Source organism: Podarcis bocagei (genome assembly GCF_964188305.1).
Source record: "Podarcis bocagei genome assembly, chromosome: 15".
Lineage (NCBI taxonomy): Eukaryota > Metazoa > Chordata > Lepidosauria > Squamata > Lacertidae > Podarcis > Podarcis bocagei.
Window position 1 is genome coordinate 32897236 of NC_138141.1, and position 18154 is coordinate 32915389.

The 18154-nt window shown below is 47.4% G+C and overlaps 1 protein-coding gene across 2 annotated transcripts; it reads right to left on the reverse strand.

The window, feature by feature from the left end:
- Positions 1 to 277: 277 nt before the first annotated feature.
- Positions 278 to 17912, reverse strand: TMEM120A (transmembrane protein 120A). Of its 2 annotated transcripts, XM_081173147.1 has the most exons (12): positions 17750 to 17909; positions 12948 to 13066; positions 11189 to 11317; positions 10084 to 10143; positions 8724 to 8819; positions 8042 to 8131; positions 6982 to 7047; positions 5026 to 5087; positions 4113 to 4205; positions 3506 to 3570; positions 2515 to 2583; positions 278 to 1381 (listed from the first exon to the last, which is right to left on the reverse strand). In XM_081173147.1, the coding sequence occupies exons 1-12, from the start codon at positions 17822 to 17824 to the stop codon at positions 1277 to 1279; spliced, it is 1029 nt and encodes a 342-aa protein (XP_081029273.1). In that variant the 5' UTR covers positions 17825 to 17909; the 3' UTR covers positions 278 to 1276. The 2 variants fall into 2 exon arrangements, with proteins under 2 accessions (XP_081029273.1, XP_081029274.1); XM_081173148.1 differs by lacking the exon at positions 10084 to 10143 and having other exon boundaries at positions 17750 to 17912.
- Between the last annotated feature and the right edge of the window lie 242 nt (positions 17913 to 18154).

The following is an 18154-nucleotide window of genomic DNA, read 5'->3' on the forward strand; positions in this document are numbered from 1 at the left end:
CCAAATGCAAAGGCACGCAATGGAAGCTATCCTTTTCTCTTGCTGCCCAGATACCCAAAAAAGCCACCCAATGTCCCATCTCTCTCCTCTCATCACTATGCAATGGCCCAAAATGTGCCTTCCTGTTCAGCTGGACCCATTAATAGCCAACGGTGCTGGCCATTGCAATGGAGATTGTGCAAAACCCCGACCCATCCCTCCTCTCCCTTGCTGGTTGAAAGGCAGGAGAGGCACCAAAGGCATTTCCCTTTTTTTCTTTTATTCCAATAGTTTCCCCCCCTTTTTTAATACGACATGCGTACATTCTTTAAGACGATTGTGACACAGACCAGCTCCTCCCAGCTTCCTGAAGACATCGATATGCACACAAAAGACACCACAAAGCTTGAACAAGACACTGTCCCCCTACTAGCAAATTCAGACCATGCTGTTTCCTAATCCCCACTTTCCTGAAAGCCTTTGGAGGCTTCTGAACAATGGCAGCGCCGGACCCTCAGCAGCGGAGCCATCCATTTCTCACTGCCAGCCAACTGCCAAGAACCATTCCTGGGTCATAGGAGGGGGAAGGTTGCTTGCGTGCAAGGCTGGGGCAATCCTCCCTTCTGCCACCCATGCACCTTGGCCTCAGGATGTAAGAAAGCAGACAAGGGTGCAGGACGAGGGTCCCTTCTGAGGAGCAGAGCAGCACTCCGAGGCAGGAAGTGATGCTTTGTATGGCAAAGGCAAAGACTTCTTTCTCTTGCAAGGCGGTTCAAAATGGGGCAGGGGAGGCCCCCCACAACACCCTCACTACTTATTCATACTGTGGCCTCAGTTGAACCTGGTTCCTTGTTAAAAGTCTGCTAGAAAAGAGCATGGTGGCTGTTGGCAATCCGTCGCCTGCTCTCGTAGGAGGGTTGGGCCCAAGGGTACCATAGAGAGTCATGTCCAAGTAGGTGGATCTAGGCCTCCAGCACGCTGCTATGATCCTGGAGAATCTCCTCCCACCGTTGAGGACGAGGTCCTGTCCTCGGTGGAAAAGGGCACAGGAGTTTGCCCAGTCACCCGCCACTTTGTTTGAAGCACTGGTTCAAAGTCGGTGGACTCCGGGAAAGTTGCGCCCAGCGCTGAGCGGATTGTCCGTTGAAGACCAACTGGAGCAGGACCAGCGCTGCCTCCAGCCAGGTGAAAAAACGGCAGAACACCAGATGGCAATACAGTTTTGTTGGCGGGGGTGAAGGTGGGGGGAGAGGACAAGGAGAGTGGGGTGGGACAGGCCCCGCAAGCCCCACCCCCTTTACTCCACCTTGGCCTTGTTCTGGAATTTCTGGTGAACAACACGCAGGGTGGTGAAGAAGTTGCCGGTGAAGAGGACAAAGAAGGGGAGGCCGCACATCAGCACCTGCCGGAGGAATTTAAGACTTGGTGAGACTTTGCCCTGCCAGGAGGGTAGGGGAGATGGCAGGGGGGTCACCCCAGCAGTTCTCCCAGATGGTAGTTCTTGGAGATGAGTGGACATCCTGTCCCCATCCAAAGAAAGAAGCTGTCACAAACCCAACACGATGAATGAATCGATTTATTGCGGTCAAGGACCAGAGTGTGGCACAATGAATCTCATTTCTTTGAACTTGTTCCAAGAGCTGTTCAAAAGAACCTCTATTTCCCCCCTCATTTTACATGCTGCTTCCAGAGCTCCAGCAAGTTGTGTATCCCCCCCCCCCATCTTACTTGCCTTTTGGCTCAAGGTCCGTCCCCCCCACCAGTGAAAGCAGGACATTTATAGAATCATAGAACTGTAGAGTTGGAAGTGACGGCAGCGGTCATCTAGTTCAACCCTCTGCAATGCAGGAATCACAGCTAAAGTTTAATTTAGCCAAACTGCATTACCATCTATCCCATCATAAATTTATTTATACCCTGCCTTTTTCCTTGACAGGGATGCAAAGCAGCTTACAAATAAAATAAGTACAGCTAAAGACGTTTTTAAAAATAGTTTTTTTAAAAAAAAAACCACTAACAGAATTCAAAAGTTTAAGATCTATTAAAAACCATACACATAATTACAATAAAAACAGCACAGCACCAGCCCTTTCATAAAAAGCAATCAGTTCCCAAAAGTCTGTTGGAGTAAGAAAGCTCCCACTTCCAATTTGCTAGTTTTCTTTTTGAATAGGATCTATAAGTTGCACCTAGCCTGCAGAGAAGCCCACGGCTGGTTCACACAGCGGCAACCAAAATCACACACCCTGCCCCTCGCACGGAAGGGGGAAAGGAGTTATGGGAGGCTGGTGTTGGAAATGACGGCTCCACCCAGAGGTTCCCCAGCCCTTCCCCCCCGAAGCAGCCTTCAAAATGGGGACCAGGCCTTGAGATAGAAAAGAGAAGGGCTTTCTGCCCTCAGGAGGGTCAGTGTTGACAATCCTACCCTAGCTGGGCCAATAGCCTAATGCTGCATATATGGAAGTCTCCTCTGAAGGTTTCACAGGGTTAAAACAAAAGAGGGAAAAGTAGCTCTCTGCCCCAAGGAGCTCTTACCTGCCACTCTTTGCATTCTGGGTGCCTGGCCAGTTGGAAGAGGGTGAGGGCATTGTAAAGCTGCCAGAACTAGAGGAGTCAGGGAAAGAGAAGGGAGCACAGACATTTTATTTGCAACGTGTTACACAAGCCAGTGTGGACCAGTGGTTAGAGTGCTGGACTTGAGGGATGGGGAGACCAGGGTTCAAATCCCAACTCGGCCACGAAGCTCACTGGGTGGCTTTGGGCCAGTCGCTGCCTCTCTCAGCCTGACCTACCTCACAGGGTTGTTGTGAGGACGAAATGGAGAGGGAGGAGACCCACATGCACCACCACCTTAAGCTCATGGGGGGGGGGAGGTGGGATGTAAACATAGCAAATAAATACATAATACGCCACAGTTTCCACGCCACATGAAAGTGACAGGTGGTTGGTGGAAGGACCCCGAGTGAGAGGCAGGGGATTGAAGATCTCCCAGGGTGAGAGATGGGGAAAGGAAGAGGGGAGATATGGGTCGCTTTCTTTCAGAGAAGCTTCTGTATTTGTGTGCTGCCTTTGCAGTTGAGATACCGTGTTGCTGATTTTCTCTCCTTTTTATGTTGTTAGGAGAATCTGCAGCGTGCTATGCACTCCTTATAATAATTTTATTCTTTTATGTTGCATCAATATGACATTATGTTATTTGCAGTGTACACTGTAAAAACGCCCTGTGGGCTTCTGACGAAGGGTGGCATATAAATTTAATAAATAAGAACAAAGCCAATCTTTTTCACAAGCCAATCAGAAGCCGCATTTTGGTTTCCAAACGTTTTGGAAGTCGAACAGACTTCCAGAACGGATTCCGTTCTACTTCCGAGGTACCACTGTACTTACTGCCTTCCTCTCCTCTGGGAAGGTCAGGAGGAGGGGGGCGCTTCTCCACCATTCCTCCTCAGTCTCATCTCCCTCAGTCCAGTCCCTGACATCCCACCATTCCTAGATGCCCTCCCCCAAAATGCCACGGCACACTTACCTGGCCAAAGAAGAGGAATGGGAGCAGGAAGGTGAGGCCTCTCCACATCCAGGACTGGAAGCCCTCTGCAGGTGGCAGGAGAGAAAAAAAGGTATGTTGCAGAAAAGTGAAACTACCGTATTTTTTGCTCTATAAGATGCACCAGACCATAAGATGCACCTAGTTTTTGGAGGGGGAAAACAAGAAAAAAAATATTCTGAATCCCAGAAGCCAGAACAGCAAGAGGGATTGCTGCGCAGCAAAAGCAACAATCCTTCTTGCTGTTCTGGCTTCAGCAATAGCTGCGCAGCCTGCATTCGCTCCATAAGACACACACACATTTCCCCTTACTTTTTAGGAGGGGAAAAGTGCATCTTAAAGAGCGAACAATACGGTAGTTGCATTTCTTGCACTACACCTTGCGGCAGGAGTCTTAAGCAGTGGCAACGATCTCACAGCTGGACTGCAGCTCCCATCAGCCCCAGCCAGCAGTGGCGATGGGAATGCAGAGTCCAACAACTTGAAGGGTCACAAGCTTGCCTCTCCTAAGCTTGGGCTTCTCCTAAGCCTGGAGAGGTTTGCCTCCTCAGCAAGAGGAGAGGAGGCCAAAGCAAGAGATGCCACTTACCCACTGTGAGGTCCATGGTGTGCCGCTCACCCAGGGCTCTCAGCCGGTACAGGCAACCGCTCTGGTAATAATACTGGAGGAACTGGACAAAGCCTGTTGGAAGGAGGTGGTGAGAAGGGTCACTGTCGGGAGCGGCCTGGAAGGCCAATTCCAAAACCTGGCTTCTCAGACGTTGCAAAGGCTTTTAGAGCATCAGAGGTTAAAAAGATAATAATCTGTTGGGTCCCTTCCAACTCCCTATTTTTCAAGAGGGTCCTGGGGATTTGAGCTTTGTTTTTTTAAACAGACTTTTCTGCTTGCTAAGAAATGGGACAAAAGTTTGAATCGTAAAGAGGCAGCGTGGTGTAGTGGTTAGTGTTGCACTAGGGTCTAGGAAAGACCAGGGTTCAAATCCCCACTCAGCTGTGAAGCTCACTGGGTGCGACCTTGGGCTGGTCTCAGCCTCTCAGCCTAACCTATCTTACAGGTAGAGAGATGTGTGTAGAAACCAGTCAAATGTAGGAAGGTAAAATTTACATGATCTGCTCTGCTCAGTTCCCTCTGACCCTGCCCACGGCTGTCAGGTGGCCCTCAGAACCCTAGAATGGAGTTTGGCCCACCAGGGCTATAAAAGGCTTCCTTACACCTGCCTTTCCATTCCATCCAACAAACCGCTTTCTTTCTCAACAAGGAAATCTGAAAGTTTTGCTAGTCTCACCCGGACATGTCTGCTCGCAAGCACATGTTGTGGAACTGGAGGCCTGTATCCTACTCAAGAATGGAATTACTGAAATTAGCACTACTGAAATTAGTTCACGTAGCCCACTTCTGAAAACGTGCTTGGCTAATTAAGCACGCTGCCCCACCCACATGGTTCTGAGGCTCAAGGGTGCTCAGCTGACCTTCCTGCTTCCTTGTGGGCAGCTTCACTTACTTTGATACATGGAGAAGGTGAGAAACTGATTTCTGAACTTCTGGTACATGAGACCGTCTGGCCTGCAAGGACACCGAGAAAGTGTGATCAGGTGGAGGGTGGGGGGAGAGAAAATGAGAAAAGGGAAAGTATGCTCATTTAGAAATGTATAACCCATTCTCCTAGTGCAGGGTGGGGACCCTCCATCCCATGGGCCAAATTGGGCCCCCCAACTGTGACAACCTGCTCCCGTTGTGGAGCAGGTATTCATTTCATACAATTTATCTAACACTTTGAGGGGTTTTTTGCTTGTTTGTTTTTATCCTTTTTTGAAAATCACGTTGTGGTTTTCTCTAACAATCGTAGTCTCATAGAACTGTAGAGCTGGAAGGAACGCTGCGAGGTCAGTAGAGCCCTCCAGCGCACCAAGACCAGGTCTTCTCGAAGTTGGGTTGCTTGGGAATGCAGCCCAAAGTGGGTGCAAAACTCCATCTAGGCCTTCAACGCCATTGAAGGGGGTTGGACGAGATTACCCTGTGCGTTGCTTCCAACTCTGCAGTTCTCTGAGTCTATGATTGTTAAAGAAAACCACAGAGTGATTTTCAAAAAAAGGAATAAAAACAATTAGTAAAAAAAAAGCTATGCAGAACATTCAAATAAGAATTAAAATCAGTGATAAGCTAAAAAAAACCCCAGATTAAAACACATGTAAAGATTCTACATATCTGGACAGGCTTGCCAGAACATAAATGTTTCTAGCAGGCACCAAAAAGAGCACAGGGAAGGTGCCTGACTGGTGTCAACAGGCAGGGAGTTCTGAAGTGTGGGAGCTGATGCACCTAGAGTTCAATCCTACCTGGCTGCTATCTCCCCACCCGTCCTGCAGCAACTTTGACAGGTGGGCGGCACCACACACCTGTCAATCATCTGATGTCCTAACATCAGGCAGGGCGGTCCTACCCACTTGTAAAAATTGGCTGGTGTGGTGTGATTCAGATAAAGTTCTGGCCTGCTGGGCCAAAATTGCTCCCTGACTCCATGTAATGGCAATGCTTGAGGCAAAACAAGTCAACAGGAAAATGAAGAACGGGCACAGCAGATGAAAGCTTCAAAGAAGGTTCAAGAGAGCTTCCTTCAACAATGCTGGGCAAGGCAAACTTCCTATGCACATGTTTAACCGAGGGAACCCACTGAAGCAGGATATGATCACTTCCACCACCAGTGATGGCTTTAACTAGGGGAGCACACTGAGCTGTACAGTGTAACCATACATTCACAGAGACACACAGTCTTGAAATATACAGCACAAACCTACATTTTCTCGGCACAGGGGAAAGTTTGTAGCTGAGCCATAGATCTTGTGCTTTGCATACAAAAAGGTCCCAGGTTCAATCACTGAAATCTCCAAGGGTCCGACTCTGTAAAAGTCAGCTTCCTATGCTATTACTTATTTATTGGGACAATTTATACGCTACTTAATGCCATGGTTTCTAAGCAGCATCTCATGAGGTTACAGGAAACCTTGCAGAAGATGAAGTCAGTTAACTACAAAAATCAGAAAATGTTTATTTAAAATGACTACTGGATAAAACAACACCTTGAGAACCTGTGTGATGTGGTGGTTAGAGTGTTGGACCGGGGTTCATATCCCTGCTTAGCCACAAAACTCACTAGTTGTCACCTCTCAGCCTAACCCACCTCACAGGGCTGTTGAGAGGATTAACTGAGATGGGGCGAAAGATGCACGCCAACCTGAGCTCTTTGGAGGAACAGGTGGGATATTAGTGCAACAAATAAAATGAAGGGGGCCAGCCAGCTTGATCTCAGCCAAGAGGGAGTTCTGCAGAGTTAGGCCCCCAGTACTGTATGCAGAAATCCAGGTGAATGTGAGCTGGGCCTCTGAGCCACAGGGGACCACTGATGGCCACCAGGACATCATATAATGGCAGCAGAGAGGATGCTGAGCTGAGGACTCACCAAGTCAGCATGACGCCGGAGAGGAAGGTAGAGATGTAGTGATGGAAAACCCACCAGCCTTTAATTCTGGGGAAACACAAGGGGGGACGGGACTTTTGTTAGAGAGTGTTAACTTTAAGCCCTGCAGCTCAGCACACTTGCTTGGGAGTTCCTCCTCAAGATGACAAGGGAACATCAACAGGCAGCTGCAACGTGGCTCCAAGGAGGGCTATCAAGCTGCCAGATGCAACAGCCAGTGGCAACCTGCAACACCTTGGGCTTAGAGGTGACCAAGCAGGTGCCCGTGCCCCAGACTCTCAGCTTTCATTTTCTTTCTTTTTTTTATAAAAAAAGGAAGTCTCCAGGCCTTGTAGGAAAAATTAAGGGGCAAAACGTGCAGGTGCTGTCTTTGAAATGTCAGCCTGCCCAAACATGCCTATCAGTGTGAGTCACAAAGGGACCTAGAGGAGATAGGCAAACAACCAGGCTGTTAATATTTATATTAATGCTAACAGCCTGGCATTGTTTGTGCATGCTAAGTGACCAAAAAATAAAAAATCAGTGCCGTTTTGAAACCAGTGGTTAAACTCAGTGCAGTTTTGAAAGCTTCAGTCTGCTATCTTGATTCAAAATGGCATCCAATCATGGAAGGATATCTTCTCATTGATCTCAGGAACTATCGTGATGAATGGGCATCTCTTAAGAGGCGCCCAAATGCATAGCGAAGAAGCAACTATCCAAAATATACAGCTGTACAAGGAGAGGCCATGGAAAAGATCCCAGGCTCCATCTTGCAGCCCTTCTAGTTAGGGGTCAGACGGAAGGTCTAGGAATGGCTTCTGCTGCCAATCACAGCAGGCACAGCTGCGCCAGGTGGAACACTGGCAGCTTCTTATCCTACCACCGTCTCTGTAAGCACAAGAGTCCTTATTTCCGCTCCCGGCATTGCCAGTTTAGGTTGATCTCAAGAAGCAAGACTTGGAGAAAGTCTTGGAAAGCTCAGCCGGTCAGGGGACACCGTCCTGGCTCATCATCTTGTCAGCTCTGCCTCCAGAGCTTTCGGTGGTTCTGGACAACTTACTTGGACCCGTTGTTGATCAGGATACTCTCACGGATGGTGAGGGTGCAGTAGTACCAGACCAGGAGGAAATTGAAGACTGCATCTGTCACCCTGTGGCAAGTGGTGAGAGAGGGAAAGGGTTATTGTGCATGGTGGAAGAGAAGGGGTTCGTACTGGTCTTCCTTCTTTTGCCTGCAAGGCACCCTGCAACCTTTAACAACCTCGGGTTGGAGAGGTAGGCTGGCCCTATCAGGCCTCTTCCCCCCTCAACTGGTGCCTGGGGCAGCCAGCCCATCAGGCTGTGTCAGTGGGAGAAATGGGCAGTAGCAGGATTCGCTCCATCAGCTTTGCCGAAAGACCAGCTCCATCAGGCACTTCCCAATCCTGAACGGCGCTGGCTGGTCTTTATGAGAACAACTCTTTAAGAATGGGTTCCTCAGCTTGATTTCTGCCCCCCCCCCCCCCGTTTTTGTGTGGTGGTGGTGTTTCTAGATTGTAAGCCTGCAAGCAGGGACTTTCCTGTTTATAACTGATTGTACATAAGGCTCTCCGGAAGCCTTTTGGGCCAAAGAGCAAGGTGCAAATGCTCTAAGGAAGAAAGAAAAACCACTGCTTCAGAGGGATGTCATTCAAGTGAGCAGGGATAGGAATGATGGCTCACTTTTGGCAGTGCGGTCCCAATCCAAGGCTGCCGCAGACTCACCTGGAGTTAAGCAGGAACCGGCAGGTGAAGGAGATTATGAGCAGGATGATGGTGAGGTACAGCTTGAACTTCTCATACTCATCCTTGTACCTGAACCTAGAACAGGGAGGCAGAGCAGTGAATGGACTTTGCCTAGCACCCAGCTTCCAGGGCTCAGCCTAAGCTTTTCTTTGTGGCTTGGCACCCAGGCTTGGCCAACCCCCAAACGAACCTGCCTAGGCATTAAGATAATGGAAGATGCCTTTCTCCAGGTACGCTGAAGAATGCAGTTACTGGTTTAATTCTCCATGAGTCAGTAGAGATGCTTCAGTCCCCACAATGCACCTGCAGGCATCCTGTGACTTATCTGTGTTACCGGGCAGATCTGGCAAACAACTTTGTGTATAAAAAGGCTCAGGTTACAGCAAACTGTCTGGGTTGTGGTAGGAGATTTCAGGAATTGCAAGAATTGTTGAAGGCTATCTGTTGCCACTGCAGATTCGAATGAAAGAGATAATCTGAAGAAGAAGCTGGAAAATTGCCAGACTTCAGAACTCAGTGAACTCTATCAGTTGCAGGACTTTGCAAGCAACTGAATTCCAGACTTGGCTGTGGACAAATAATGAGATTCATCTACGTTCCTGAAGCCTGGGAAAGTTCTCAATACACAATAGTTCTGAAAACACGTGCTTTTTCAAAAGGACATTTCTCCATGTGTCTCATCAATCACCATCTCACTTTCTCTTCTCTTCTCTTCTCTAGCTCTTGATTTAATCACCCAGTTATGCTGATTGAGTAATCAGCTAAGCATTGTAGCTATTATATTAATGAAGCTTCTAGCCCTCATGGTGGCAAAACACACTGGAATGCAGGTGAGCAAGTCCTGTTGAAATCTTAAATCTTGAATAATGGATGGCTAAGATTTTCAGTGATGGTGGGTTTCAACGTGTGTGCCCCTCTTATAAGTAGCAAAACCAGAAGTTATGCAAAATAGTAACATATGACAGAAGCATGCAAAATGAGAAATCATGTAAGCATTTGCTTATTTGCATAACTAATGCAGACCACAGAATTCAGCTTCTGCTGGTGCTGAATTTTAGCTGACCGTCCCATCTCTCTGCCCCCACCCACCCCAGTCTCCAAATTCTCCTTCAGCTACAAACATTTCCTGTAGACCCGATTGCAAGCATTCTGCAATTCCATCCCACTGTAAGGTGGAAGAAAGGAAGCAGCACTGGGTAATGAGCATGGCACCAGGCATCCCAAGAACCTCAGCCTTCAACAAAACAAACAAACCCGCCCAAAAAACAAGTTCATAGTCCATATGAGTGCAAACCACAAGGCAAGCAATGAAGCAAAGCGTTAGGAGATCAGCATTTACTTTGCCTGCTTGCTGAGCAGAGTGACATTCACGTTCCCCAGCACGAGACTCAGGTACAACCTGGATCACAACAGAAAGAGGAGATAATTAAATACACCTCTGCAACACACACACCGCAAGCCAAACTGCTCCCACACACCAAGTGCACTCAACATCTCAGACTGCAGGGCAGTCTGCTGTGTTGCACAAGAGTAATGAAAAAGTCCTAAGAGCTTAAGAAGAGCAATGCTGGATCAGGCCAGTAGCCCATCTAGCCCAGCATTTTGTTCTCACAGTGGCCAACCAAATGCCTGCAGGAAACCAGCAAGCAGGATACAAGCACAAAAGAACTCTCCTCCCTCCTGTGGTTTCCAGCAGCTGGTCTTCAGAAGCATTACCGCCTCTGACTGTGGAGGCAGAGCAGAGCCATTGACAGCCTTCTCCTGCATGAAGTCTCAGGCCCGCTTGCGTTTAGGGTATGAGATGTCAAGCTATGAAAACAGTCAAATGCAGAATTGTAAAGGGGTGTGTGCGCTCATTACAAACACTGGATATTTAGGACAGGACTGAGGGATTTGGGAGCCCTCCAGATTTGGGACCCCCGTTGTCCCCAACCACTCACTGAGGCTGATGGGAACTGTAGTCCAACAGCACCTGGAGGGTTCCCCACCCCCTGATGTAGGACCACACTAGGAGGAACATCTTCCTGTTCTCTTGACAGCAGTCAGCTGCAAATGGCTAAAATGGAGCCTCTCTTTCTAAAGGAAGTCTCCCTTAGAATATTAAAAACTCAGAACCAGCCAACCAACTAGGTTGAAAGGCTACTTTCAAGTGAGTTCCCTCAGAGACATCTGGTGGGTCACTTTGGAGAAAAAGGGTGTTGGGTGGGAGCCATCAGAGTCCCATCAACCTCCCAGCTGCTGGACTTCCAGAGCTAACCTCCATTCATTATAAGTACTATTTAACTTGGAAAGAACCGGCAGCTGAGTTTTGCTTCCCCCTCTTCCCTCTCTGTGCCTTTTTCCTTGTGTGCTACAGCTTGATTGTATGCAACCGCTCTGAGAGCGTTCATTGGTCGAACAGCAGAGTTCTGATGCTCTTATAAATAGAGGGTGTGGGTCCTTACCCATTCTTCTTGGGCAAGTAGGCCTCCATTTCAAAGAAGACATCCTGCCGCTCTTTGATCATGCTCTGGAGCTCCTGGAAGGACTCTTTCGGTTCCTCCTCATTGTTGTCGGCAAGAGAGCACTTGCACCTGGGCAAAACAGCACAAGAGAAGTCATGCAAGCATCCAAAGCCCAATGAAACAGCAGCAGAAACACACCACAAACAAACAGCAAAATAATCATCCATCAAACGCCTTGTGCCAAAGACCTCACTGGGGAGAGTGGACAGCCACATCTTGAAGGCTCTTGCAGTGTAGCTGGAAGCCAAGTGGAGCTGCTATCCTATTTAAAGAGGGTCAGGCAGAACAGGAGATGAAACACCCCATCTACCAGTCCCTCTAATGTCAGAATATACAATAGTTTATTGTAATAGTTAATTTAGGATTTGGCTGCCGACCAAGAAAGAGATCCATCTATGTCAGGCATGCCTGAAGTCCATTTTGGGGGCCTAATCTGGCGCACCGGTCGCTTTAATGCAGCCCCTGTGGCAATATATGTTGTGGGGTAAAATCCTAAAAAAAGCTCTCAACAACTTTGGCTGGCCCTCACGCATGTTCACTTCATCAAATCTGGCATTCTTTGAAAAAGGTTTGGGCACCCCGATCTACGTTCATGAAGCCTGGAAAATTTTTGCATACAAAAAGACACAATAGTTCTGAAAACATGTGCTTTTTCAAAGGGATACTTCTCCGTGTGTCTCATCAATCACCATCGTATAAAAAGCACTTTCCCTTCTCTCACACATGGGATGAAGGCCTCTCCTAAGATCTCCAGATCTTTGTACTTGCATTAAAACTGTATATATTGTAAATGACACATGGCCTAATTGCTTGGAAAGGTGCTCTTCATTTAATCACCCAGTTAACCTAGTTGATTAATTCGCTCTTCTGTTAATGAAAGCTTCCAGACCTTGTGGTGTTGAAATCTTAAATACTGGATAATAGATGGCTAAGATTTTCAGTGATGGTGGTGGATTTAAGTCCCCATGTCCATCTGATGATGAGCTAGAAGGGCAGTTAACTACAATTTCAGTAGCCCAGAAAGGGAAAACCTGGAAAAATCGGCATTTTTCTTTGCAGTGTAAGAACTTATGGACTTTGGCTGTTGTGGAAGAAATAACACATAAATCACATGTCGCTAGAGGGATGGAGAACTCAGAATGTGAGAATTTATTTCTTACGCTTCAGGCTTAGATGCCCAACATTCACCCTCCGTGCCAGTTCAGGAAAAATGGATACCTTGATTCTTGCTGGTATGTTACCACTTCTTTCTCTTATTACTGTTTGCTTGCTTTGTCTGTGCTGTGACAGAATACTGTACCCTGCTTTTGCACTGTGGGGTTGTTAGCAATGGTCATTTATAAAAAGAATATAATTGTTGCTTGCAATCCTTAACTGGTATGATGAATACCTTCTCCTACACCTTTTTGTTTTGTTGGCCTATAATCTTGCTTTGTTGACACTCGTTGCAATAAACAACTGACGGGTCACCATACCAAATAAATTTGGACTTGTGAGTCGACATACCCAAAAGGTTGCAAGCTGCAGGACTAGATGACAGTCCCTGCCCACCTGGTTGCTAAACCCACATTGCTCAAGCGATACTTGACTCAGCAATGCTCAGGCGGTCCTGGTGGCTCCAGTAGCTAAGCCACAAATTGACCCACAGCAACCTCCCCCAGGGAAGCAGGTGCTGCCACCGCAGTTGCCCTCAACATACTTTTTGAGGGCCAGAGAGAGCTCCTTCAGCTGCTTCTTCTGCCGGCTGATGGAGCTGGAAATCCCATCTTGGAGTTTGGTCAGCTCCTCCAGCTTCTGCTTGTACAGCCTGTGAGTCTCCTGGCCAGGAAGGAGAGAAAGGGGGGGGGGAAGGGTGTCAACTGAGGCTGCAGCCTAAAACCTCTTTAAGGGGAAGGGAGGTTTCATTATTACATCACCCTCATTCCAATGTATTTTATCATTTATCACATTTACATCCCACTTTTTCCTCCAAGGCACTCAAGGTGGTGTTCATGGTTCTCTGCTCCTCACTTAATCCCCACAATCCTGTGCGGTCGGTTAGGGCTGAGTGGCAAAGACTGACCCTCCCAAGGTCACCCATTGAGCTTCGTGGCTGAGTGGGGAGACTTGAACCCTGGTGCCGAAACTCTAACCGCTACACCACACAGGCTCTCTCTCTTCTCTTGAATGAGTCAGGACTTAGGAGACAACCTGTTTAGGGAAGTTTTTAATGTCTGATGTTTTATCATGTTTTTACTGTTCTGCTGGGAGCTGCCCAGATGGGCAGGGTATTAGTATTATTACTATTATTACCAGTTAACCACTCAGGCCAACACATGCACACACACTTTGACATTGGACACAGCAGGGGCTGCACAGTGTTGGCCCCTGTGATCAGGAAGCAGCACAAAGCTTCTGAGTCGCCCTGGTATAAATACCTGGAGATCAGCCACCTGTCCTAGCAGCACCTCCAGCTGAAGCTCTTGTCCCAATTCCAGCCTCCCTCAAAGGGCATCCCCAAGCCCAGCTTTGAAAGCTGACATCCTAGGTCAGGATTTGGGCACCGCTGCTCCCAACCCCAACAACGGCACAGTTGGAATCCAAAAGGTTGGGGAAGGGGGCGCCTGGTTGGCAAAGGCTGCCTTAAACAGCCAAAAAGAAGGACAAGGAGGCTCATTTGCAATGGGCTTACTCCCAGGAAATTTTTGGTAGTGTTTGCTTGCATTACCCACTTATATTTTTTTTTTATAAATTTTTTTTTTGGTTTTACAAAATTTTTTAAAACAAACACATACAAAGACATACAAACACGTATAGTTTCATAACATTTTTTCATAAACCTCTTTTCCCGGACTCCCCCATACCCCCCCTTTCTGCATCCCAATGTCCATAATTTTTAGCAACTTCTAAATATTTCTTTCCAACCTCTATCTTCTTAATCTTTTCTTTAATCTAATCTTATATCGCTGTAACCCTTTCTTTCTGAAAACCTCGACATTCTAGCATTCATCAAGTTTATAGTAGTCTTTGAGATAAGTTTTAAATTTCTTCCATTCTTCTTCCGCCATCTCTTTTCCCTGATCACGGATTCTGCCAGTCATCTCAGCCAATGTCATGTAGTCCATCACCTTCATCTGCCATTCTTCCAGGGTGGGTAGATCTTGTGTCTTCCAATACTTTGCGATGAGTATTCTTGCTGCTGTCGTTGCGTACATAAAGAAAGTTCTATCTTTCTTTGGCACCAATTGGCCGACAATGCCCAAGAGAAATGCCTCTGGTTTTTTAGAGAAAGTACATTTAAGTATCTTTTTCATTTCATTGTATATCATTTCCCAGAAAGCCTTAATCTTCAGGCATGTCCACCAAAGGTGATAGAAAGTACCTTCAGTTTCTTTACATTTCCAACACTTATTATCAGGCAAATGATAGATTTTTGCTAGCTTGACTGGGGTCATGTACCACCTGTATATCATTTTCATAATGTTTTCCTTTAAGGCATTACATGCTGTGAATTTAATACCGGTGTTCCACAACCATTCCCAGTCAGCAAACATAATATTATGACCAATGTCCTGTGCCCACTTAATCATAGCCGATTTGACCGTTTCATCTTGTGTATTCCATTTCAGCAGCAAGTTATACATTCTTGACAAATTCTTAGTATTGGGTTCTGCATTACCCACTTATAATCTATATACGCAGGCTTGCTGCTTTCCCATCCAAAGTTGGTTGTACGTAACACGTTTCTTTCTATCTACCCTTTCTGTCTGAAAGTCCCCAAAGGCAACAAAGCCTCTACTTGAGGGTGGAACAAAATGGAAGTTTCTAATCGCCTCCTCTTGCACGCATAGGAAGGGGGAAAGGGAGTTGTCACAACCGAGCCTCTTGGTTCGAGGAAAAGGGGGGGCATTGCTTAATCTGCTGCATTTTGCAAGAGAGAAGAATAAACTTTCATCTGAGGCAAATGTACATCAGAGAGGCAGAGCAATGAACTCTGCCATTATTTAAGTTTCAGTGTGATCATTAAAAAGGTATGTCCTAATTATTCCAGATTCCAGGGTGATCCAGAGATCACTTGCATCTCTGTGGTGAGCACGTAAAATGACTTTAATGCCACACTCCTCAGTCATTAACTCACAGGGCACACAAAGATGGCCACTAGCCAGGTGTCCACAGCGTATAAATAACCTGACAGTGCTGCCATGAGATAACATATGCAAACAAAACAACATCAATTATGGCTGTGAAGTTTAGCCGATCAACCAGTTAGCGATCTGGAAATATTTTGATCCGTGAAAGCAGCCTCCCCTGACCTAGTATTACCCAGACTACAACTCCCATCAGCCCCAGCTGGATGAACTAAAAATGTTTTTTTTTTAAGTTGAAGGGTTTTTAAATGAGGGTTTTTTTAAACACTACATGAAGTTTATATGATTATGCATTACATGGAGCAAGTGGACAGAGGAAAGTTGTTCTCCCTGTCATAACACTAGAACTCGTGGACATCCAATGAAGCTGAATGTTGGAAGATTCAGGACAGGTTAAAAAAAAGTCCTCCTTCGCTCAGCACATGGTTAAACTATGGAACTCAATCCCACAGGAGGCAGGGATGGCCACCAACTTAGATGGCTCTAAAAAAAGGATAGGAGAAATTATTGGAGAAGGCTATCAATGGCTATGTTCTGTCTCCATGGCTGGGGGCAGTAATGTATCTGAATGCCAGTTGTGCTCACATCCTTCTTGCTGGTTTCTAGAGAAGGAATCTAGAAGATCCATTATGCCCTTATGTTCTGAATTGCTGGTGGATAGCCCTATCTTAGAAATGGCATGATCCACTCTTTCGCAAACTTATGTACATCTCCAAAAAACCACAGAAGATGCTATCATGTTGCAATACAGTACAGCATCGTTTACAAATTCTGTCCCAGTTCTTGCTGCAGGACGTTTTTTTGTTTTGTTTTTTGGCTGTATAAAACATTTGAGCAGACACTGTAAGGCAGGATTGTGTGCATGGATTATAAACAACTGAGCTACAAGAGGGCATGGCTTCTTCAAGGGTCCCAAGAGGGACAAAACTAATTAATTAAGATAATATGTCTAGCACAGTCTGCCTATTAAGACCATCATCTTGTTTTTGACAGTGGCTCTATATTTTCATGAAGGAAAAGGCTATCTGAGGCTTCTAGCCACAACAACCACCATGGTTTACCTCCACCATCTGAGGCAGCCTGCCTCTAAATGCTGGTTGCTGGCAATCACAAGTGAGAAGAGGGCTGTTGTGCTCCTGCTTGCAGGCTTCTCAATGGGAAAACTGCTTGGCCAGGATGCTGGATTAGGTGGGCCATTGGCCTGATCCAGCCGCCAGGCTCTTCTTAGGTTCTTAGGCCTCTGAAAAGCTTACAAGACCCCCCCCCCAGCAATTTTGTGTTCAGAGTCATGTTGCTTCTGATACTAGAAATGAGGTTTAAACATCAGGACTAGTAGCCACTGATTAAAAGCCCTATTGTTCAACTGTTTTTATTTAATACTGGGGAAGGATACTCTGTATGTGCTCCTTAGTAGCTTCAACCATGTTGCCAGGGACTGCACTGTGCACATGCTCAGAAGCACTCCATCCCACAGAGGGAGCAGAATTAGAAAGCACTCTGCACATGCCCAAGGATGTGCTCCTCTTCAAAGTTATGGATGGGATAGGAAAGTGCTCCACACATGCTCATAAATGCTGCTTACTTTTCACACACAGCAGAAGGAGGAAAGAAAGAAGGAGGGGTACTTTCTTCACATTCACGTGCACATGGACGTAGTAGTTAAGAAGGTTCAGACAAGGACTCAGGAGACCCGCTTGGCCATGAAGCTGACTTGGTTTCCCTGGACCAATCAAACACATTTCTTCTGCACACTCTACCTCAGGGTAGATGTGAAGATAAAACTGGAGTGGGCAAAAGACATTGGAGGAAAAGCAGGATGCAAACCTCTGCTTATTTCTAAAGTCCCAAGTGAGACAAAGGAGTCCAGATATGCTCAAAGCTGCTTTCCTCTTCACACAAGCCAGACAGGCACTCTGTACATGCCCAGAAGCACTCATCACACTCAGCACCCGCCATAGACATTTTGCTATAAACACACAAGGGGAGGCATTCTGGACATGCCCAGAGGCACTCTCTGTCAACTCAGTGACTATGCATACGTCCAAAGAGCTCTCGCCCCACAGATATACATAAAACACGGGAGGCATTCTGCACATGCCCAGAGGCACTCAACACACAAAGTCACTCAGCACATCCCCAGAGGCACTCTTGCTACACAGAGAGAAAGGGGGAAGGCACTCTGCACATGCCCAGAATACCTCTATCTTTTTTATACCGAGCTAGAACCACCACCCCCACCCCCACCCCGGGGGTCAGGTCCCGCCACCTCACCCGCAGCTCGAGTAACGTCACTCCCCTCCCCATTATGTCACTTCCCGCCACCTCCCCACCCCTATCCTGCCCTCCCCTCCCCTGGAAGGTCGGGGGACGGCACCTGCACGCGCTGGAAGCCGTCCTGCAGCTCCTCCCAGTCCCGCAGGCAGTCGCTGACCGAGGCCCGCCGGCTCATGGCGGCGGCGAGAACAGCGGCGAATGAAGCCCCTCAGCGGCGCTGTGGGGGCCGAGGAATAAGAAGGGAACGAAGAGAGAGTGGCATTTCCGGAAAACAGCTCCGGCCAATCCGCGGCAGAGCCCCACATCTCGCCCTGCGTAGGCGCAGCCAATCGACGTCGCCTCTAGGCAGTAGGGGGCGGGACGTATCGAGGGGCAACCGTCGTCGCGAGGGCACGGAGAGGTGAGGGGTTGTGGGCGGGGCGAGGGAGTGGGCGGGGCTTATGGGATTCTGGCGCTTCCTTTTGTCCTAGAAGCATGATCAAGGAGACTTTGCCATGCATCATAT

What these genes read in the sequence shown, in the direction of transcription:
- TMEM120A (XM_081173147.1), bottom strand. Translation starts at nt 17,824, where the DNA reads ATGAGCCGGCGGGCCTCGGTCAGCGACTGCCTGCGGGACTGGGAGGAG. An exon ending in TCCGGCGTCATGCTGACTTG is followed by an intron (nt 5,088 to 6,981) that starts GTGAGTCCTCAG and finishes GTGTCCTTGCAG; the next exon opens with GCCAGACGGTCTCATGTACC. An exon ending in CAGAATGCAAAGAGTGGCAG is followed by an intron (nt 1,382 to 2,514) that starts GTAAGAGCTCCT and finishes TTCCTCCGGCAG; the next exon opens with GTGCTGATGTGCGGCCTCCC.